The sequence below is a fragment of the Salmo salar genome, chromosome ssa14 (genome assembly GCF_905237065.1).
Source record: "Salmo salar chromosome ssa14, Ssal_v3.1, whole genome shotgun sequence".
Taxonomy (NCBI): Eukaryota; Metazoa; Chordata; class Actinopteri; order Salmoniformes; family Salmonidae; genus Salmo; species Salmo salar.
This window is the reverse complement of record NC_059455.1, coordinates 25,385,460-25,409,958: the sequence shown is the minus strand read 5'-3', so window position 1 is coordinate 25,409,958 and position 24,499 is coordinate 25,385,460. Positions and strand designations below refer to the sequence as shown.

Here is a 24,499-nt window from a genome sequence, read left to right as displayed (position 1 = left end):
CAGAAAATGTGTCACTGTCCCAATACTTTTGGAACTCACTGTATTTCCATACCTGAGCTCTATACACCTGTTGATAGAAATGTCATACCATTAGTTTTCACAGCCTACAATAATATGCCATACATTTCTTGGCAGATATGGGATGGTAATCAATTGGTTAAAATGAATAGGCATGTTGTCGAGGGATGAGAGCATTTTGACCTGAAAGTTATTTACAGTTTGACAATCAGGGTTAAGGGTTTATGAACTAGCCAACCAGGGTATCTCTATAGGAAAAACTGTTGTTTTGAGTGCCATTGACTTGGCATTATTCAGCATTAATGTAGATATACAGCTGCTATCAGGTGTGATTATGTTATTGGCTATGAGATGACAGTATCACGGTCTGTCTGAACCCACTGCTGCCATCATTAAGGGAAAAGGAAAAGTAGCTCCTCATTGGAGGGTCAAATTTCCACATCGCCAAAATTCTGAGTGATTGACCAGTGCAGATTATCTCAAATGTGAAGAAAGGAATTACACATACACACAAGTAACGTACAATGTTGTTTTTAATAAAATAAAAATGTGTATTCTCCCATGTACTGTAGGGATGTTATATAACCAGTCTCCCCAACAACCACACATGCTATAGGGAGAGGTGATTGAGCAAGGCTGACTTTCATGATACAACAGAGGATGTATTTTATGCTATTCACATCCATTGCGTTTTACCTATTAAATTCCCGGACTGTCATGTGCCTACTGGCTTTTGCTTGGACCTCCGATTTGATCTCTTCAGAGTCCAATTTGACTGAAACTTGTGAATATGACAAACAGTTTAAGGTGACATTCTGTGAGGAAAGAAAGTAGCCATTTATTAAGATGACCAATACACACTTAACCACTCAGAAAAACAACAAGAAGCAGACAAAAGACCTACACAATACGCACATATAAAAATAGGGTATTTGCTAAAAAAAAAATTGGTCCGGATAACAGGCTAACGAGAGTACCCAGTTTTGTAAAGTTAAGATACTATATGGTCACATAAAATATCAGCATTTAATACCCTCTAAAACAGTCAGAAATACAGTCTTAAACCTGCAACTGACACAGCCAATTTTACACATTGAAATGAAGAAAATAGGTTTTGTTGCCATGGTAAACAATCCATAAGCATAGAAATGCTTTATTTACAAACATCGCACCAATCTCATTAACACAGACAAAAAAAAAAAAAAGTGTCAAACCTGATCCAAAACTCCTGTCAAGCAAATCATACTTAACTGTATTGTGTCATCACCACCACATTGAAATACTGACTTGATTTCACTAAAATGGTTTATGAATGACTGCCACTATGTTAAAGCTAAAGTGCAGACTGATATTCATGCATATGTAACAACCTATGTTACTCTGTACAACAGGTGTAGCAAGAAATGTAGAGCAGAAATTACACAGATATCATGAGCACACAGTTACAATCTTGTAACTTCTAACTAAAAAGCAGAGACTGCCTTTTAGGGTTCTCTCAAATGAAACCAAATATTGGAGCTACATGATACAAATAGCTGGCTAGCTGGGATTTCATTAATAACTCCAGCCTGAGACAGGAGACCATCAAGCCAGGATAAGGCTATTCAGGGAAGCCTGAAAACACTCATCAGCTCCTCTGTGGCCAGTCAGTCAGACAGTGAACCGAAATGCATGAATCGGTATTTCCTGGCTTTGAACCCTGCTGCAGAAAGAGTAAATCACCCAGTCCAGTAGGAACTTTTCTTTCTTGCAGATAACCTCTCACCTACACACTGTAATACTAAACCCATTAAAAAGGAAAATCCAAACTAATAAATAAAAACTACAAAAACTGATCCCAAAGTTCTTCTGCCTTGTCTCACGCTAATCACTCCTCTAAAGCGGAGCCTCCGTCATGTGTTCTAATGGGATTACCCCATGGAGCCGTACAGAGGCCTCTCAGGACTCTGCCTCCTCCTGGTCAAATGCTGTAGTAGTCCACCCAGGCCTAACAACAGGAACTCATCTACACCTAACAGGAACAGAATAACATGACATCTAGATTTAATTAACAAAATCCAGTTTAAGGTAATTTTGCCTTTTAATCTTTTTAGTAAAACACACTCCTTTCTCCGGTCGTGCTTGCGAGCAGGGAGTGAAATAAGGCATGGTGAGAGGCGAGCGCTTGAGTCATGAATGTGAAGAGACATCAAAAGAGAGGCGGTGGAGGAGAGGCGCTACACAGCCAGAGGCTGTTCTCAGGTCAGGTGTTAACAGCGCCTACTCCTGGGAAGAGCTGCTGTGTGTGGCTGTACTGCTTCTGCCTGCCGCCTTGCGTTCATAGTTCACCAGTCTCTGTCCAACCAGGTACCTGGGAAAGAAGAAAAAGACAGTTTCAGAGAGAAATACAATGCCATGAAAGGATACTGGCTACAAAAGTGTAAAAATGCCAACAAGTATGTCTTCAGAGGCTTGGAGACATTATTTTGTACTGGCAACTATGGCGGTCCATTGTAATAATGAAGACTTTGTGATGACAGTCTGAGACATCCGGAAGACATTTTTGTCAGGTCCGCATTGGCAATAAGAATAAGTCATAAGTGTGGTTGTGCTGAGCTTAATGTCATGGTGCTCACTTGTCATTCTTAATGTGTTCGTAAAGGCGCTTAAATTGACGGATTTGGAATGAGAGGATTCCCAGCAGCATGACGACCATGAGCAGGAACGGGTAGATTCTCCTCTGCACCAAATTCTGCATCTCCATGGTAACTCCTGCAGAGAGAGCAATCAGAGGATCATCCCTTTAATTTGCTCACTTATAACAGCGCTCTCTCGCTCACACACACACACACACGTGAAATCACGAATTCCACTTTCACTAACTGATATTTTCCGTACCTGGGGAATACTGAGCTACGATGGGGACGATGCCAGCAGAGATGACATAGGGCACACAGAGAGACACCAGTAGCACACAGATAACCGGAGCAGCCAGCTTACGGATGATGAAATGGAGATCGATGTTGCGAATTCCGTTAGCGTACACCTACAAGAGGAAACACAAGGAAGCCAAAATGATGCCAACACGTATTCAACATGAATCTGAGCTATATCATGAATGGCATCTTCAGAGTAATTAAGGTAATAATAATAATCATAGTAAAATGCAATCTTGTGGGACCGACCTGCTCGATCACTGTTTTCAGCCACCACTGGGGACCCATCAGAGTAATGGCGGCGATGATTTTGGCATGGAGCACTCCGAGAGCCCAGTCCTGAAACAAAGCACAAAACAGTAGTGTTGGCTGTAGCTGCCTCTTGTTCTGTTATCCAATTGAGGCAATCTAACGTTAGCATCATACATGTTTTAGGTGCAGTTTAAAATCTTAAGATGCCCATTATCATCTAATGTACTACAATCCCATAACACTATATGGCCACTGGTGTTAGATGGGTGACCCTTACAGTACCTGCCAGGGGTAGAAGAGTGGTGTCTGGTCCAGCGGTACCCTGAGAGGGGCTACAATGACCATCTCAAACAGCAAGCCCAGCAGGAGAGGGATGGCGCCAGCCAGCAACACAGCTATGACCACTGTCTTCAGGATCTACAGTGCAGTACAAGGCAACACAGAGGGCTAGAAACACAGGCCTCTCAACACACCTACAGTGGGTGTCATTTTCCTGAGCCATCTTGAATTTGTATTCTGGTTCAGCCTGTGTAGAGGACATTCATCACCCAGAGCCATGCATTCACAAAGGATGTGAGCCCTTGCAAACTAACATAAAGCAGTGTAATAGAAAAAGCATAAACAATATGAACATACAATACTTCAATCTCTCTGGGTCTTTACATGTCAATATATCTGTTTTAAACCATCTTCACACACTAGATTTTGTTGTATAAAAAAAAAAAAAAACACAATTCAGTACGAGGGGAAAAACAAAAATAGTTAAGAAGACCAATTCACTCATGACAGATGTGGGCGGTGGGTGTTGCTTGTCATTACCGTGTTGCAGAGCATTACCATGAGGGTCCACTCCTGGACCTTGAGCAGAATGGCCCTCCTGCCCTGGGGCATCCAGGACAGCAGCACGGTGATGACCCTGATGGACAGCCAGCACACGTATAGGCCGCACGCTGCCGTGTACAGCTCGTGGATCTTAGCGCTGCCCGTCCAGAAGGACATCAGGTACCGGCCGGTGAATACTGTAGCAGGGGGCGGAGGGGTTGAGACAGGGAGAGAGGGTGACAGTAAGTGAAAGAGGAAGACAGTGGAGTGGATAGTGTAATTCAGTGAGTGACTGAGTGGGTTGTGTGGACTACACAGAAAACTCACCTGGCAACGTAAGGCACGCCAGACTGGCCACCAGCAGTGTCACACACATGAACACGATCAGGAGCACAATCTAGAAAAACAAGAATACACTACATTATCATGATCTGAGAAAGAAGACAAAAATGGCTTAGAGGAAACAAGTGAAGAGTTTACTGCTGCAGGATGATAGTCATTGTATCATAAACAGGAGAGCGTGATCATCATCAGACCACTTAACTTTTCCCACATTGTTACGTTACGGTCTTATTCTAAAATGGTTTCATCAGACCAGAGAATCTTTTTTCTCAGGGTCTGAGAGTCTTTAGCTGCTTTTTGGCAAACTCCAAGCGGGCTTCATGTTCCTTTAAGGAGTGGCTTCCGTCTGGACACTCTACCATAAAGGCCTGATTGGTGGAGTGCTACAGAAATGGTTGTCCATCTGGAAGATTCTCCCATCTCCACAGAGGAACTCTAGAGCTCTGTCAGTGAACATCAGGTTCTTGGTCACCTCCCTGAACAAGACCCTTCTCCCCCGCTTGCTCAGTTTGGCCGGGCGGCCAGCTCTAGGAAGAGTCTCGGTGGTTCCAAACTTCTTCCATTTAAGAATGATGGAGGCCACTGTGTTCTTGGACTTTTAAAGTTGCAGAAATGTTTTGGTACCCTTCCCCAGATCTATGCCTCGACACAACCCTGTCTCGGAGCTCTACGGACAATTCATTTGACCTCACATCTTGGTTTTTGCTCTGACATGCACTGTCAACTGTGGGACCTTATATAGACAGGTGTGTGCCTTTCCAAATCATGTCCAATCAATTGAATTTACCACAGGTGGACTCCAAGTTGTAGAAACATCTCAAGGATGATCAATGGAAACAGGATGCCCCTGAGCTCAATTTCAAGTCTCATTGCAAAAGTCCTGAATACTTATGTAAACTAGGTATGTTTATTTTTTATACATTTGCAAACATTTCTAAAACCCTGTTTTTGCTTTGTCATTATGGGGTATTGTGTGTAGATTGATGAGGGAAAATCAATTTTAGAATAAGGCTTTAATGTAACAAAAAGGGGTCTGAATACTTTCCAAATGCACTGTATGATAAACAGGTGAGAGTGATAGTCATGTCTCACCCTAAAGGTGAACTTCATGGGCCGGTGGTAGGGCTGGACACCCACAGGACCTCCCTGCTGGAGGATAGCCTGGTGGGCAGCGTGCAGCCCCTCAGGGATGGCGTTGTTGTTATTCCTCCTCTGCTGGTTGTTATTGGCCTGCTGGTCCGCATCATCGTCATTCTCCTCCTGGTCACCCAACAGGTACGAGTGGAGGTCTCTGTGGCACAGACAGCACGGTTAACATGGGGTTTTCTGAGATGAGACCAAGGATGTGTGTCAGTCTATAATACCTAAATTCTGGGTTTTTACCTTGGTTTTATGGGAGAACGATAAGAGCCTGCATTTACAATATCACAGTAGAATAATGATTTCCAATGTAAATGATAAACCGCATAAACACAGTCTACAGCGTGTTGGTATGTTGTTGTTTGTGTGTGACACTCACAGCAGGTATCCGGCGGTAACGGTCCAGGCTCTGACCAGGCCTTTGAGCCACTGGCGTGTGTGACCCTGTTCCAGCAGCGCAGGCAGAACCACCTGCAGCAGCAGCAGCTCCAGAGACAGCTCACTGACTGGAGCATCACTGGGAGATGGAGACCGTCAACACATCATCCAGTCAACAGAGACATTACCATCACTCACAACAGTACATTAGAGGGCTATTTGTTAGTTACTGAAGAGGCTTCTTTTTTTTTATTACTAAAGAGGCATGCATTAATGCGGCCCATGGTTTGTCCTCCGGCAAATGCAAAACGGGAGTCTTGGGCCGTAACAGCTTTATTACATTACTCTGAGCCAGGGGCTTAAGTCAAGTCATTCTAGGCCCCTAGACGTACCTGTACAGCATAACATTGTATGGGAGGAAGGCTGGGAGGATGAGTTTGATCGTCCTTATGGGAAGCCACAACATTAGCAAAACTATGGAGCCAAACACCACCTGTGGAGAAAGACAGGAGAAACAGAGTGTTACTGGTTCTGTCCTGTCCAGACACCCACAGATATGGCATTTAACATCAGACAAGAAAAAAATGAGTTGCGATTTGCGACTCACCACCGATAAAATGAATCTTCTGAGATGTCTGTATATTGGCAGGTGAATCATTTCTTGAACAGGATTAAAATCAGGATCGTTCAGGTTTCTGAGAAACCATAAAACACCGGGTCTCAGCACCTAGATCGAAAATTTGAAACAGATCAGCAATGGGGAGATATATATATAGAATAATTCTACAGCAGAAATATCAAGGCAAATGACAGCTATGAAGGTATGAGAGAATACCATCTCACCTCTCGCAGTAAGAGGATGAACGAGGCAAAGTAGAAGACGTAGACCATCCCTACAAGCCAGTGGAGGAACATGGTGGTGCCGGGAGCAGAGTCAAAACTCAGCTCTCTGTCCTTCAGAGAGGCATCAAACATCTCCTGCAACACAGAAAACAACTTGGTTTCTAAGTGACTTATCAATTATTATTTTGAAAGTACGAATCATTGAAGCAGAAGAACATGGTTGGCTTACCAGTGAGCAGATGTCGAGCCACCAGCCACAGATGAGAGGGAATACACCGATCTCCACGACTACCAGCAGGGATACCTGGTTAATCATAATATCAATAGTTATAACTGGTATTTATTTCATGGCAATAGAAGGCAGATTATTGGAATTTATACTGTAATCCTGATTGCTATGTAACAGTTCAGAACATACGGACGATAAACAATATTTTATATTTATATACTTCTGAGTCCAAAAGACACAAACTAGCCATATACCAGTCCAGCTTTGCATTCCCAATCACGGGAGAAATCATTCATAATTTTAGATACCTTGACAACAATGTAGCACACTCCTAAAAGGTGTCTGGATCTTTGAAATCTCACCAGCGCTGCCAATCCCTGGGATTTTCGTTAAGGAAGACACACGAATGCATACAGTACAAAACAGGTAGTACATCATGTCTATTACAGACTGAAACTAGGCTATAACACTTGTGTGAGAGACACCAGAGGATACATGGCACAGTATTAATAGCATGGCCAGGAGGATGTAGCCCACGATGGTGGTGATGAGGCCTTCGAAATGGGAAGCCCGCACCTGCAACAGGAAATTACACAATCTTATTTTCTTCGTTCTGCGTTCCATGGAACGAGTCATTCAGATTCCAAAACAAACTTCACAAAATCAATTCATATAGATTTGAAATATAATCTATATGGTTATATGTGTGAGAGAAAATCAAAACATTTCATTTAAGCTGGTAATTACATTTTCCTCAAAGCCAAGTCCCACAACTGTGAAATGACCAATATGATACGGGCAGAAAGCTGAAAAAAATTAACAATACAAGTCAGGTGTTCGAATATTTCTCTTTATATTGTTTATTCATCAATTACACATTCTCTTAACATGAGTTTAATGATCCATACCGAACACCAGAATGAAGAGTGTGTTTAGTGAGACCACCCAGAAGACATGCTCCTAAAAAAGAAAGAACACAAACTGAAGACTCTCAAAAAGGTGTGCTATGTCATCAAACATGGGGAAACTTCAAATGCTATTTTCTCCCCTCCAAGAATGAGCTACTTACCAGGAAAACCAAGGAGCCATCAAGACCGAGCATCTGCGATTTAAAAAATGTAATAATTAACTCTAATTTTCATAGCCACAATGACCAATGGGTATAACACAAATAGGCCTGAGGGAATTCTAAGCCAGACTCACCCTCTCCCATGTCAGCTCCTCTGCTGCCCGGTCCCATTCCAGGGCATTCCAATTCATGTCATCTACAAAGAGAAAAGCATCACCTCACTCACTAACACCAACTGTGGAACATACTTTGACAAACAAACCGATATCGCCAACAGATTAAAGTCTATGGCAAATTATCAAATATAGAGAATATGATGTTGAATACTGTTAAATGCAAACGCAACACCCTTAAGCCTTTGAATAAGGCTGTATTAGCTTAGCATCTTGGACCTTTATAGCCCGAGTGCCAGTCTGTTTGTGCTATCAAACCAACTCCTGGTCACTGACAATGAGCAATCGTGTTGGCAAAAGCACAACATAACTGTGACCAGGCTAGAACCTTTCCATTCTGAGGTTTGTACCTTGTGCTCCATTGTTGGCATCCGCTACATCCTCAGCCCCAGCCTCGTCCTCCAGCTCCATGTCCTCTGCCGGGTCCATCTGGATGTCGGGGACCTCAGCCGCTGGACCATTGTCCGCCGGGGGCTCAGCTGCAACAGGAGCAGGCTGGTTTTCAGCTGCCCCCTGCCCAGGACCAGGGGCCTGCTAATAGGGAAAAGACACAGGACATGAAGGTGGGGGTCAGGTAGCTCTAAAACATTAAAATAGGTGGTTAAGAAAGAGTGTATTGACTGCTTCAAAACACTCAACTTATCAAGTTGAACTAAATGAATGCTACCATTATTACATCATTATGTTAAAGAGTGACTTGACTTTACAGTGTGATTGTTGGCTACCTCATTAGGTTGTGGAGCTGGTGCATGTTGAGGCTGCTGTTGATTCTGCTCCAGCCACTGGGGGGCGCCACCATGAACAATCTGCTCCCGCAGCCACACCAGACTGATGAAGGCGCAGAGTGTACACGTCACCACGAAACAACCCTGCAAGCAGTCCGCCAGCAAGTTCTCTCTGTGGATGAAGGGACATGACAATTGTCTCACGATGATATCTGCTAAATGACAAAACAACATTTGTTCATGTTTTTACAGAGGAATGTTTTGTACAGGTCTGGGAGAAGAAAAAGGAGAAACGTACGTAGAAAGCATATCTAATGGCAGGGTGAGGAGTGAGCTCACAGAGCCGGTAAACAGACACTTGTAGATGCGACCTGCGGGAATAAGACAGTCGGACAACATACAGTTACAAAGGGCTAACAATGGATAGCTTACTGAACAACATGTACCACCAGACTGTTTTAGGATGTTTGTACTTACATGCTGTGAGAGGAACCACTCCCAGCCAAGCAAAAGCCACTAGTGTGTAGTGAAACCAGTATCTAATAGCTGTGCCTACACTCGTCAGCAACCCCGCAAATATGTCCTGGACAGGCAGCCGGGAAGGCATGTCTGGAGAATAGACTGGAAAAGAACAGAGGAAAGAAAGGATCAAATAGGCTACTTCATTTCCACGTCCTCAAATGCTCCTTTACTGGTCCTAATTGGGTCCATTCAGAACTAACAAAAGCTTGCATTGGATCAGATTAGAGGTTATCCGGAGATTTGTCAGTAGTTGCCTGGTCAGAAAACAGACCATTTTCTATTGGTATCATGACAGACTGATTATCCTTGTCCTTTAGACAATCTAATCATCTGATAAAAACCACAATAAAAAAATATTTCAAAAAACAAGATATTTACAATCTCAAAATACAAGAAGTATGCTAATCTCTTGCTAAATCACTCACTATGTGAATGAAGATGGCAGACAGACTCCAGTAAGAGAAACAGAGCAGGCTTCTGCATGCACATTAGCTTGAGCCACACTTCCAAAGAAATTTATTAGTTTAAACAGGGCTCTGTCTGTCCCCTAGACCTTTACTGTATGATAATGACCCAGGGCAGCTCACAGTTTGCCTGGCTACCCAGACTCATTGTTTCCGCCAAAACGACACGCCTGCAAACATTTGTTTCTTCTCCACAATGAGTCGGGATTTGACTCCCTCCCAAAGCCAGAACACACATGGGTAAAGTTTTGAAAATTCTCTCTTGTCTTTGATACTCTTTGGTTAAACGATCCAATTACTGACTACTTTGTTTTGTACAACGCCTCTCATCACCACAAACGACTTCAACGATAGCAGATCCAGACTAGAGAACGACCGATAATCACCCGAGCCGATATAAACTGCTGCTATGCTAGCAATCACACCGACTGAGCCATGAGCACTGCACAATGCTGAGGAATGTCTAGCTGAGAAAAATAAAATAAATAAAATCAGCAGCAGCAAGCTAGCTCATTCTCCAACAGAAAGGTGCAGTATTGAGAAATTGACAGAGTGACCAAAATCGAACTCCTATTGCAAATATTCGTTTAGTTAATTTACTAATAATAAGGGATTGTGTCAACGTGCCCGGACATGCAATAAGCAAGCTATCGAAGCAGATAGCTATGCGACCTGTTAGCAAAGATTACGATAACTAACCCTTTTATCTGTGGTGTTAGCTAGATAAACATGGTGCTAAGATATCAGATAGGCGCTAATAGCCAACATAGCTAGCTAACATTAGCTATTTGCTGGTGTCCTGATCTGACCAGCCGCAATCGTATCCATAAATTGACTTGATAGTCGGATTATATGATTGTCATAAAAAGGGATAGAATTAAGTGTTTTAAAATACCTAAATAAAAGGTTGGCAATAGGGTTAGCTAATTAAGAATATTTCTGCATGTTTATGGACCTTTTGAAACTATCGGCCAATTCGAGTCAAAAAGAACGTGCCTTGACGTTTCATATTTTTCCCTACTCTCGTTTTCCTTGTTTGATATGACATTTGCTACCAAGCCATAAATGTGCAACTAGCCATTGAGTTAGTTCTCATAGTAGCAGAAAACAGAACCAAGTGATATGAGCGATGGAGAGAGAGAAGATTTGAAAGGGAGCAGAGCTACACCTTCACTCTATCCAATCGTAGCAGTAGGACCAAGTTACAACCCGCCCATTTCTTGTTAAGATAGCTGAACTAGCCAATTGAGTTGTTTCGAATTTCACCCTAGCAGCTGAGATGTCTAGAAATGAGTCCTGACAGCTGGAAAAAATGTTATCTGAAAAGAAAAAAATGCTAGTTTCATAAACATCCGTGACCACAAATCATGATGTTACGTTGGATCCATTTGCATTGAAAATATGTTCTTTTATATTCTCAAACTAACAGCAGTGCCTATATTATGTCCTTCCATACAGGCTTGACATGCTGGAGCAAATGTTGCTGATCAGTAGGCTAATATAGGTCCCAAATGGAAACCAAACAGATTATGGTGCTACAGATGAGACTCCACTGATCAGCCAAAACCAGCTCAATACATGCACACACTCATAATGCATACACCTGTATTGTGAGTGGGACTATGACATCTTAATTTATCCAGTTTATCAAGAGATTTACCATTCAAATACAAGTATTACCATTATGTTGTTATGTAGATACATTTGGTAAAAACAAAGTCAAATGTATTGTTTAATTTAAAAATGGATGCATGAATGCATACATGACTGTCTCTGGGACATTTTGTCATCAACATTTTCTAATCTAATGATATTGAATATCAGCCATTTGCCTTCTTGACCCCCAAAAATTGGAATCAGCCCTAAAAAAAAATCTGCATCGGTAGTTCTCCAATTCAGACTGAAGTATGTAACAATTGATAGAGCAGCCTCACTCTAATGAGAAGTAAATACAGAATTGAATAGTATGTTAAAACAGAAGGTATATAGACAGAGAAAGAAATGTAATTACTTACTTGGCGTAAAAGCAAATCTGTGTTTGCATAACTCGCAGTATTCTTTTCTGCTGTGTTTTAGCCATTGTACCAAGCTGTGAAAACACATAGATGGATTATATAAGTGCAGTGTCACATGTGCAGCATTGCAAAATATAAATTGACAATGCCTAAGGTCAGTCCATCTAGCACGGGGAGAGATATAAACTCAGCAAAAAAAGAAATGCCCCCTTTTCAGGACCCTGTCTTTCAAAGATAATTTGTAAAAATCCAAATAACTTCACAGATATTCATTGTAAAGGGTTTAAACACTGTTTCCCATGCTTGTTCAATGAACCATAAACAATGAATGACCATGCACCTGTGGAACGGTCGTTAAGACAAGAACAGCTTACAGGCGATAGGCAATTAAGGTCACAGTTATGAAAACGTAGGCCACTAAAGAGGCCTTTCTACTGACTCTGAAAAACTCCAAAAGAAAGATGCCCAGGGTCCCTGCTCATTTGTTTGAACAAGGAGGCATGAGGACTGCAGATGTGGCCAGGGCAATAAATTGCAACGTCCGTACTGTGAGATGCCGCTACAGGGAGACAAGTTGAACAGCTGATCGCCCTTGCAGTGGCAGACCACGTGTAACAACACCTGCACAGGATCGGTACATCCGAACATCAGACCTGTGGGACAGGTTTTGTTCGGGGACACATTATTTCATTTATTTTAGTCACATGTCTGTGGAACTTGTTCAGTTTGTCTCAGTTATTGAATCTTGTTATGTTCATACAAATGTTAAGTTTGCTGAAAATAAACGCAGTTGACAGTGAGAGGATGTTTCTTTTTTTGCTGAGTTTTGTATCAGAGTGCATCTCTGGCTAAGTATTACTTTTCCTTAGTAACACTTGGCTCTGATCCCAATCTTGAATGTATCAAGCTCTGGATAGAACAGAGACCGTCTCTAAAAAAAAATGCCACTGGCCCTGTGTTTGAATATACCTCCAACACCACATACCATTCTTGGTGGATGAATTTTATACTTCCTGTGCAAACACACGGGTGATATAGTGGCTTGTCCGGGGTTCCTTCAGACCGGCAGACCCGGCATATATCCCCTGCAGAAAACAAGGACACGAATCAGACAAAATCACAGAGAACAGGGTTCTACCAACAAAGAAAAAGGCATGATGCTGATTTTGTATGCAGAAAATCAGACCGGCTTTGTTAGAGAAACCGTAATGTGCAACTTGCATGATAACAACCTTGCAGATATTTCAGTGATCTCAATACTCTTTATGTATGGGCTTTCATTTGTAAATAGTCTGGGGCTTTTGATTAACTTTACATTCAGCAATGAATCATGCACATGCTTTACTTGTCACTGACACCAATCAAGTGAGTGACAGTACTAATGTAATGGGTGGGTGGCACATACTGGGAGGGTTTGCAAACAAACGTTTCAATTCTATCATGTTGCTATTATGTTAGTTCGCTAGCTAGCTATGTTGATTGTATCATTGAGTACTACGCCACTATTCTATTGAATTGACATTTAACAACAACGTGTAGCAGTGAAGTTAGCGCACCACTAATGTTAACTAGCAGTCACGAATGTTGGTTAGCTATATCTCGGACCTAGTGGTTAGTGAGTGGATGTAGCTTAAGTTAGTTAGCTTACTAGCATGGCTAATTGACGTTAACGTTAGCTACTACACGCAGGTAGCAGAATCGACAGAAAGAAACAATTATCGTTACATTTCCACAAAACAGATTCCTTGAGGGCCAATCAAATGTGTGTCACAACAGGAAGTTAACTAATACTGTAACGTAAATGTAACAATATGGGTTGACGAGCATGCTAGCTACCTTCCTCGGCGGTGTCCATCTTGAATGCTGACGCACACTGTCCTCTTTTACAGTCAGTACAACACGAAACAACGTCTGACTAGTTGGTGGAATGCCCAGCTGCCAGCGAAATAAAACAAACATAACATCTCAGAATGATGTTCGATTCGAACACCAACGATCCCCGGAATACAATGTAACCTGTCTATTTGATTCCTCGTTGTGACACAATTAAGCTATTTATTGGGCACACTTCATCATGGCACTACTACTGCTAGAAGGCTAGACTAGCTACGCTAAAAACACAAGTGCGCAGCAACTATTAGTATGCTTACGGTATTGAAATATGCCAAAAGAATATACTTTTATTTCAAAAATAAACATTCAACAAATACGTTCTGGACAGTTTAAATTCATAATAAGTCAAATTAAATAAATTGTGTTGGTAGTGACGAATGCACGAAGGGGAATTTGCATACATTTTTATCACAATTATTTTGTATTATTTTAAATACAGGTACATCCAGTGGTGTAAAGTACTTAAGTAAAAATAATTTAAAGTACTACTTAAGTCATTTTTGGGGGTATCTGTACATTACTAGTTATATTTTTGACTACTTTTACATTACTACATTCCTAAAGAAAATAATGTACTTTTTACTCCATACATTTTCCCTGATACGCAAAAGTACTCATTACATTTCGAATGGGGTTCCAGGTAGCTTAGCGGTTAAGTGCGGTGGGCCAGTAACTGAAAGGTCGCTGGTTTGAGTTCCTGAAACAAATAGGAGAAAAATCTGTCAATGTGCCCTTGAGTAAGGCACTTAACCCTAGTTGCTCTGGATAAGAGTGTCTGCTAAATGACTAAAATGTAAATGAATGCTTAGCAGGAGAGGAAAATGGTCCAATTCACACATTTATCAAGAGAACATTCCTGGTCATCCTTACTGCCTCTGATCTAGCGGACTCACTAAACACGTTTTTTTGTAAATTATGTCTGGTTTGCTTAATAATATAAATATTTATACTTTTGATACTTAAGTATATTTTTGCAATTATATTTACTTTTAATACTTAAGTATATTTAAAACCAAATACTTTTAGACTTTTACTCAAGTAGTATTTTACTGGATGACTTTCATTTTTACTTCAGTAATTTTCTATCAAGGTATCTTTACTTTTACTCAAGTATGACAATTGGGTACTTTTTCCACCACTGGGTACATCATTTACAAAACATTTACCGATTGAAAAGCAATGACTGACTTTCAAACATTTGATTTGATAACATCCTGGGAAGGTTTTTCAAAATAATAACAAAATCCCTGAGGCATCCAGGAATGCACTCGTCATTATGAGGTGATAGTGCCACCAGTGCCCGGGGTCTGCTGTGGTGTTTGTGGAGTTACAATATGTCCCTGATGTGTGGTGTTTGTGGGGTTACAATATGTCCCTGATGTGTGGTGTTTGTGGGGTTACAATATGTCCCTGATGTGTGGTGTTTGTGGGGTTACAATATGTCCCTGATGTGTTCCTCTTTCTGTTTTGAACGACTGCATCATATAGCCACACAGTGCCTATTCCTTCTCCAGTGGTGCCATCAGGTGCCCGGGTGGGAAAGAAGAAACAGCAGGCCACCACTTTAGCTGTGCTCTGTAGTTCTGCCTGCAATTTGACCTCCAATTGAGCCATCTGTGAAGTCATACAATCAAACATCATATTGAGGGTCATATTGTTGATGCAGTGCCATGCATGGTGGCATTTACAAAATAACAAACTACCATTATTGTTATCAAGACTGGCAAAGAATTAACAGTTCAAATCTCACCATCTGAGGTACTCCAAATATGACAACATTCGAGTAGGCCTACTGAGCAAACTGACCGGAAATGGGAACCAGGGCATAACCATAAATGAAAGACCAAACAGTTGTTCCCTGTATTGGGTATTAGCTACATATTCTTAAAAACAAGAAAATAGTGTTGTCTGGTTTGCTTAATATAAAGAATTTGAAATGATTTATACTTTTACTTTTGATACTTAAGAATAGTTTTGCAATTACATTTACCTTTAATTCTTAAGTATATTTAAAACCAAATACTTTTAGACTTTTACTCAAGGAGTATTATACTAGGTGACTTTCACTTTTACTTGAGTAATTTTCTATTAAGGTATCTTTACTTTTACTCAAGTATGACAATTGGGTACTTTTTCCACCACTGGGTACATCATTTACAAAACAATTGCATGTTAGCTAGACAGCAGATCCGACCCTCTTGCTTACAGCTAGGGTCGGACAGACTTCCTATGTAGATTGAGACACCGTGTAGCTGGCGAGAGATATGGCTCGGAAAATATATCTCAATCCAGGGTCGAGAAATGCGTTGTCCTCCGAATTGTCCCATAATCCCAACTGTTACACCAAGAAGATTGAACAACTGCTAGTTTCAACTTTTTGGTATAACAGTTGGAATAATGTGACAATTTGGAGTACAACAGAATTTTTATCTCTGGATTGAGGTACGTTTTCTGAGCCATATATCATGCCGGCTCTGTTGTGTCTTAAAGGGATACCACGGGATTTTAGCAATGAAGCCATTTATCTACTTCCCCAGCGTCAGATTAACTCATGGATAACATTTTTATGGCCATGTCTAGATTTGAAAGTTCATGCAGCTTTAGTATTCTGATCATAGAATTCTGATCTTGAAATTCTGAACACGTCACGCCTCTACACCTACATTTAAATGTGTCTACCGTGTCCACAGTGTGTCCAGGTTCTCTTTTCCCGCGCTATATTCAAATGCCAGTAAGTACTCTACAAATGGTGGAATAGGCTAAATATGATAGATAACGCAACAATAACTGAAAGCAGTACTAACTACTGTAGCTAACTAGCCAGCTAACTTCTGTAGCTAGCCACCAAACTAGCAAGCAACGCTTAAGGTATAGCTGACTAGCATTTATGAGGCCAGCAAACACATTCCTCACACGCTAGGAGCACATTTTCTCCAACGGTATAAAGGTACCTCTCGGTTCCAAAACACACATTTTCTGGAGACTTGTGGGAAGAGGGCTGATGACATCACCCACTGTTTCTGCTTTTGGTAGCCTGATTGCATCCAGACTGAGGAGAAATTCGCACACAATGCATCCATAACCACCTCCTGAAGTGGTCAGCCAGATCTGAACACAATCAGACCACAAAGCAACTTTTGTGCGTCTAGACCGTCTTTTCAATGTGTTCTTCGTATTCTGATAGCAGTGTCAAGTGTAGACACAACCTATATCTCTGCATCCAGTATGAAGGAATGCTATCAGTTACCATAGACTTCCAGTCATTGCGCTAACAGTAGTTTGCAATTGCGCTAATGCAAGTTAGCAACTTCCTTAAAATTGCACGCAGAGACCTAAAAACTATATCCACTAGGTCATCTTGCCAAAATCCCGAAGTATCCCTTTAATCTAGACAGGAAGCCTGTCCGACCCTAGTGCAGCTGTAAGCAAGTGGGTCGGATCTGCTGGCTACATGCTAGCTAACCCTTCCCCAACTTTAACCTAGCTAACGTTAGCCTCCTAGCTAATGTTAGCCACGACACATTGGAATTCGTGAAGATAAGTATTTAAAATTGGTTACATTTTGTGCGAATTGTAATTCGTAACATATCATATGAATTGCAATTCGAAAAATATCATACGAAATGTATGATGGACATCCACAAATTAATACATACCTTTTTCCACATTTTGTTACGTTACAGCCGTATTCTAAAATGGATATAATATTTTTTTTCCGCATCAATCTACGCAGAATATCACATTGAAAACTGAAATACCTTATTTATATAAGTATTCAGACCGTTCGCTATGAGACTCGAAATTGAGCTCAGGTGCATCCGGTTTCCATTGATCATCCTTGAGATGTTTCTACAACATGATTGGAGTCCACCTGTGGTAAATTAAATAGATTGGACATGATTTGGAAAGGCACACAACTGTCTATATAAGGTCCCACAGTTGATGGTGCATATCAGAGCAACAATCAAGCCACGAGGTCAAAGGAATTGTCTGTAGAGCTCAGAGACAGGATTGTGTCGATGTTTTGGAAGGGTACCAAAACATTTCTGCAGCATTGAAGCTCCCCAAGACCAAAGTGGCCTCCAACATTCTTAATTGGAAGAAGTTTGCAACCACCAAGACTCTTCCTAAAGCTGGCTGCCCGGCCAAACTGAGCAATTGGGGGAGAAGGGCCTTGGTCAGGGAGGTAACCAAGAACCCGATGGTCACTCTGACAGAGTTCCAGAGTTCCTATGTGGAGGTGGAAGAACCTTCCAGAAGGACAACCATTTCTGCAGCACTCCATCAATCAGGCCTTTATGGTAGAGTGGCCAGACGGAAGCCACTCCTCAGTAAAAGGCACATGACAGCCCGCTTGGAGTTTTTCAAAAGGCATCTAAAGGACTCTCAGACCATGAGAAACAAGATTCTCTGATGAAACCAAGATTGAACTCTTTGGCCTGAATGCCAAGCGTCACGTCTGGTGGAAACCTGGCACCATCCCTACGGTGAAGCATGGTGGTGGCAGCATCATGCTGTGGGGAAGTTTTTCAGTGGCAGGGACTGGGAGACTAGTCAAGATCAAGGGAAAGATGTACAGAGAGATCCTTGATGAAAACCTGCTCCAGAGTGCTCAGGACCTCAGACTGGGGCGAAGGTTCACAACGACCCTAAGCACAGAGCCAAGACAATGTAGGAGTGTCTTCAGGACAAGTCTCTGAATGTCCTTGAGTGGCCCAGCCAGAGCCCCGACTTGAACACGATCGAACATGTCTGGAGAGACCTCAAAATGGCTGTGCAGCGACGCTCCCCATCCAACCTGACAGAGCTTGAGAGGATCTGCAGAGAAGAATGAGAGAAACTCCCCAAATACAGGTGTGCCAAGCTTGTAGCGTCATACCCAAGAAGACTCAAGGCTGTGATCGCTGCCAAAGGCGCTTCAACAAGGTACTGAGTAAAGAGTCTGAATACTTATGTAAATGTGATATTTAAGTTTTTTATTTTTAAATTTGCAACAACAAAAAAAAACGCTAACTATTTTATCCGTTTTGGAATAAGGTTATAATGTAACAAAATGTGGAAAAGGTCAAGGGGTCTGAATACTTTCCGAATGCACTGGACATATTTTTTGTTCTGCTTGGTCTCACACAAATAATATCATGGCATATCATTGTGGTTTGTGAATATTTCTTTGATGTCCCCTTGATTTTAATTCATGTATGTTGTGAATATGTAGTGTTTTAATTTATCCATATTGCCCCTTGTATATGTTTCTTGTACACAGTCAATCTAAATGTGTTTGCACCTGTTATGATTTAATGTTTAGCTTTTTATTGTTGCATGGTGTTGTGTGTATTAATTTCAGTTATCATATACTGTTCTCCCTGTATCTTGTATCATCTGCAAATACTTCTGTTTTGTTATAAAACTAACAAATGTATTCTCAAATTTTATATCAACATTATATTATTAAAAGCTTGGTTTTGTAACACATATGGCGCTTGTAAAAGGGTTGTATGTTGACCAAATGTTTGTGAAAAGGAAAAAGCAAGTCGATTGAGTTGAATTAGGAACTAAGGAAACTGCATTTTGTATCAAGTCGGACAAACGATCTGCAGCACACCTTGGTGCAGAACAAGGTTTCACTTGTAATACAGAATTTTTTACTTTCAAATGTCATGTCAGTTCACTATTTTCTAATTTAGCTACATTCCCCGTGTTTAAGTGTACTTTTAGAGTATAGTCTCATAATTTCTACATGTTCTTGATGTAGCTATCAAGACATGTCCTTGAATGAGTAGCTACTGTGGGAGGATTAGTTTCCAACAGCTCGCAGTCGTCAACCATCATTGATCCAAAGTAGCGAGTCATGACACAACACAATCTACTGGAAACAGAGGCGATATAATTTAACATTAATGCTAAAGACAGCGGCTTCAAAAAAAGTTTAGTAAACATCGCAACTGGGATTGTTGGGGGTCATTGCTTGCGCTCTACGCTGTTGCAGGACCATTTGTTGCACCTGCCTTGAGAAGGGTGTGTCTACCTTATGTCCCCACAACCACAACACAGGTGGAAAATGTCATGAGAGTGCTGAAGGCGAGATCTAGATCCCTCGTGGACATCGAAGTGGGAATGGAAGAATTGTAAGACCAGCCATTGTCTGAATGTATGCTTGTGAAGTTAGATCCTTTGGTTTGTGCAGTTAAATGTGCAGTCTAACTTCCATTTGCAGAGGCTGCACACTCAACCTGGACTCAGGCGTAGACGTAACATAGTAAATATCAATCTGTCTCCCTCCTTTTAGTAAGATACAGTGCATTTGGAAAGTATTCAGACACCTTCACTTTTCCACATTGTTATGTTACAGCCTTATTCTAAAATTGATTCAATTGTTTTTTCCCCCCTCATAAATCTACACACAATACCCTCTAATGACAAAGCAAAAACAGACTTTTAGACATTTTTGCAAATTTACACCTATTAAGAAATGGAAATATCACATTTACATAAGTATTCAGACACTTTTCTCAGTACTTTATTGAAACATATTTGGCAGGAGTTACAGCCTCGGGTCTACAAGCTTGGCAACACTTGTTTTTGGGGAGTTTCTCCCATTATTCTCTGCAGAGCCACTCAAGCGTTGTCAGATTGGATGGGGAGTGTTACTGCACAGCTATTTTCAGGTCTCTCCAGAGATGTTCTATCGGGTTCAAGTCCAGGCTCTGACTGGGCCACTTAAGGACATTCAGAAACTTGTCCCGAAGCCAATCCTGCATTGTCTTGGTTGTGTGTTTAGGGTCGTTGTCCTGTTGGAAGGTGAACCTTCACCCCAGTCTGTAGCAGGTTTTCATCAAGGATCTTTCTGTACTTTGCACCACTCTTTCCCTCGATCCTGACTAGTCTCCCAGTCCCTGCCACTGAAAAACATCCCCACAGCATGATGCTGCCACCACAATACTTTACCGTAGGTATGGTATTGGCCAGGTATTGACCAGAGAATCTTGTTTCATACTAACCGCACTATTTGTGATGTAAATTGAGTATATAGTATGCATATTGGTCACAGTATGGATATATACTGCTCAAAAAAATAAAGGGAACACTTAAATAACACAATGTAACTCCAAGTCAATCACACTTCTGTGAAATCAAACTGTCCACTTAGGAAGCAACACTGATTGACAATAAATTTCACATGCTGTTGTGCAAATGGAATAGACAACAGGTTGAAATTATAGGCAATTAGCAAGACACCCCCAATAAAGGAGTGGTTGTGCAGGTGGTGACCACAGACCTCTTCTCAGTTCCTATGCTTCCTGGCTGATGTTTTGGTCACTTTTGAATGCTGGCGGTGCTTTCACTCTAGTGGTAGCATGAGACGGAGTCTACAACCCACACAAGTGGCTCAGGTAGTGCAGCTCATCCAGGATGGCACATCAATGCGAGCTGTGGCAAGAAGGTTTGCTGTGTCTGTCAGCGTAGTGTCCAGAGCATGGAGGCGCTACCAGGAGACAGACCAGTACATCAGGAGACGTGGAGGAGGCCGTAGGAGGGCAACAACCCAGCAGCAGGACCGCTACCTCTGCCTTTGTGCAGGGAGGAGCAGGAGGAGCACTGCCAGAGCCCTGCAAAATGACCTCCAGCAGGCCACAAATGTGCATATGTCTGCTCAAACGGTCAGAAACAGACTCCATGAGAGTGGTATGAGGGCCCGACGTCCACAGGTGGGGGTTGTGCTTACAGCCCAACACCGTGCAGGACGTTTGGCATTTGCCAGAGAACACCAAGATTGGCAAATTCGCCACTGGCGCCCTGTGCTCTTCACAGATGAAAGCAGGTTCACACTGAACACATGTGACAGACGTGACAGAGTCTGGAGACGCCGTGGAGAACGTTCTGCTGCCTGCAACATCCTCCAGCATGACCGGTTTGGCAGTGGGTCAGTCATGGTGTGGGGTGGCATTTCTTTGGGGGGCCGCACAGCCCTCCACGTGCTCGCCAGAGGTAGCCTGACTGCCATTAGGTACCGAGATGAGATCCTCAGACCCCTTGTGAGACCATATGCTGGTGCGGTTGGCCCTGGGTTCCTCCTAATGCAAGACAATGCTAGACCTCATGTGGCTGGAGTGTGTCAGCAGTTCCTGCAAGAGGAAGGCATTGATGCTATGGACTGGCACGCCCGTTCCCCAGACCTAAATCCAATTGAGCACATCTGGGACATCATGTCTTGCTCCATCCACCAACGCCACATTGCACCACAGACTGTCCAGGAGTTGGCGGATGCTTTAGTCCAGGTCTGGGAGGAGATCCCTCAGGAGACCATCCGCCACCTCATCAGGAGCATGCCCAGGCGTTGTAGGGAGGTCATACAGGCACGTGGAGGCCACACACACTACTGAGCCTCATTTTGACTTGTTTTAAGGACATTACATCAAAGTTGGATGAGCCTGTAGTGTGGTTTTCCACTTTAATTTTAAGTGTGACTCCAAATCCAGACCTCCATGGGTTGATAAATTGGATTTCCATTGATTATTTTTGTGTGATTTTGTTGTCAGCACATTCAACTATGTAAAGAAAAAAGTATTTAATAAGATTATTTCATTCATTCAGATCTAGGATGTGTTATTTTAGTGTTCCCGTAATTTTTTTGAGCAGTGTAGTTAGTATGCCAAAAGTTCCTGGAAGTCGTACTAAATTCACCAAAATCTGAAGTATTCAAGTAGTGGACACTATTTCTGTACTTTTAGGGCCCAAAATGAAATTCTTCAGAAAATGGACATGGCTTTACATCGTCTTCAGATTAGAAGAAAATGGCGGAAAATATGCAGCCAAAGTCCAACGAGAGCGGATTTCAATTTATTGCTTTAACTTTTTTATGACAATTGTTAAAACCTAGGGGGCGCCACAGCGCATTTTGAAAAAAAATCGTTCCCATTTTCAACGGCCTACTAATCAAACTCAGAAGCTAGGGCATGCATATACTTATTATATATGGATAGAAAACACCCTAAAGTTTCTAAAACTGTTTGAATGGTGTCTGTGAGTATAACAGAACTCAAATGGCAGTCAAAACCCCGAGACCGATTGAAACAGGAAGTGGAATTCAGAATTGTGGACTCGACTTCTCATCTTTCCCTATAAATCACACCGTTAACCATGGTTCAGTGAGCACTTCCTATTGCTTCCACTAGATGTCGCCAGTCTTTTCACAGTGGTTTGAGCCTTATACAGTCGAAACTCAGTGAATGAGAGTCATTGGAAATTGGTCACAGGGGATGGGCCATCACCATTATGACGCCGGCGGCCATGTCTACCCCCACCTTTGGAAACGGTTTTAAAGGCAATGAAATCATCCCCCTCGAATCTTATTGGCTCTCTTGGTGTTACAGGCCCTGAAGATGAATGTTTTACAACGTTTGACATGTTTGAACGAACCTACAGGCGGGAGAATCTCATTTTATCCGGAACTTCAGCCCTGCGCTTGGAGAGAGCCCTAGGACGCGCTACCAACAGCAGGCTAATGGAACGTGAAGTATGGACTTTTTCGACCGAAAATACATCTGTTGTGGACCTGGGATGCTTTCTGATGAAGACAACTAAAGGTAGGCGATTATTGACAATATTATACAAGATGAGATGTGACATGCGATTGTTCCAAGATGGCGCCGAGCTCTGTATATTAGCTCATTTTCTGAGTATCGCATCTCCTTTTATCGCAAAGTGTGATTACCCAGTAAAGTTAATTTAAAATCTGGTATGACAGGTGTTCTCAAGAGATATTCATCTATAAATGTTAGATTGACAATATAAATTTAAAAAATCGTTATCGGATAGTAATTTAGGGAATTGTAGCATTGTTTACCGGGACGCATTTGAGGGGAAATTATTTAGTCAACGTCAGACGCCGATGTAAAATGCTGTTTTTATATATAAATATGACCTTTATTGAACAAAAGAATGCATGCATTGTATAACATGATGTCCTAGGTGTGTCATCTGATGAAGTTTGTAAAAGGTTAGTGCTGCATTTAGCTGTTTTTTGATTATATGTGATGCAAGTGGTTGGTCGGAAAATGGCTATGAAGCTGCTTTTTACGATGGACTCATCTAACATAATCTAATGATTTGCTTTTCCTGTAAAACTTTTTTGAAATCGGACGACGTGGGTTGATTCAGGAGAGGTGTATCTATAAAAAAAATATATATATATGATTTTTTTTTTTTTTTTTAATTATGATTTTTTTTAATGCTAATTGGCGATATGATTTTTCGCTGGATTTGGATCCCGCTGACGGGATGAGACGCTGGAAAATGTTGAGCAATATAATAAAGTAATGACTTTTCAAATTACTTACCTTACACGTTATGTTGGCTGACAATTTGTTAGCTACGCTGTCCTTACGAACCACATAGCATATCGTTACAGCAGTATGTTAGCTTGCTACTGTCCTAACGTTAGTTGGCTACTACATCGAACTTGCCAGGCAGTATATTAACTATATGCTATCTAACCAACTACCCAACTTGATTATTAACGTATTTCTTAGCTAAGTGGTATAGTCGTTGTGCGTTCTCAATGGGCATTGTAAATTCTGGCTATCTACTTCAATTTCAGAGCACTCTCGTCTCGTCTGTGTGCCAGAGCGAAGAAAAATGGATGAATTTACAAAGGCTCAACACCCGTGGCATTGAATATGGCCGGTGTCAATAAAAGTCT

General features: G+C 41.7%; 1 protein-coding gene across 2 annotated transcripts; it reads right to left on the bottom strand.

Moving 5' to 3' along the window:
* Window positions 1-533: 533 nt before the first annotated feature.
* Window positions 534-14,056, bottom strand: LOC106569226 (E3 ubiquitin-protein ligase MARCHF6). Of its 2 annotated transcripts, none has more exons than XM_014140382.2 (26): window positions 13,744-14,056; window positions 12,893-12,992; window positions 11,908-11,981; window positions 9,384-9,527; window positions 9,205-9,277; window positions 8,907-9,078; window positions 8,532-8,715; window positions 8,143-8,204; window positions 8,009-8,041; window positions 7,848-7,899; window positions 7,687-7,745; window positions 7,435-7,515; window positions 7,248-7,316; window positions 6,940-7,014; window positions 6,711-6,845; window positions 6,475-6,594; window positions 6,260-6,360; window positions 5,869-6,006; window positions 5,442-5,640; window positions 4,335-4,404; window positions 4,023-4,204; window positions 3,468-3,602; window positions 3,183-3,272; window positions 2,896-3,043; window positions 2,634-2,769; window positions 534-2,368 (listed from the first exon to the last, which is right to left on the bottom strand). In XM_014140382.2, exons 1-26 carry the CDS (start codon window positions 13,760-13,762, stop codon window positions 2,278-2,280), a joined length of 2,742 nt encoding a protein of 913 aa, XP_013995857.2. In that variant the 5' UTR covers window positions 13,763-14,056; the 3' UTR covers window positions 534-2,277. The 2 variants fall into 2 exon arrangements, with proteins under 2 accessions (XP_013995857.2, XP_013995856.2); XM_014140381.2 differs by having other exon boundaries at window positions 4,005-4,204; window positions 13,744-14,055.
* Window positions 14,057-24,499: the final 10,443 nt, after the last annotated feature.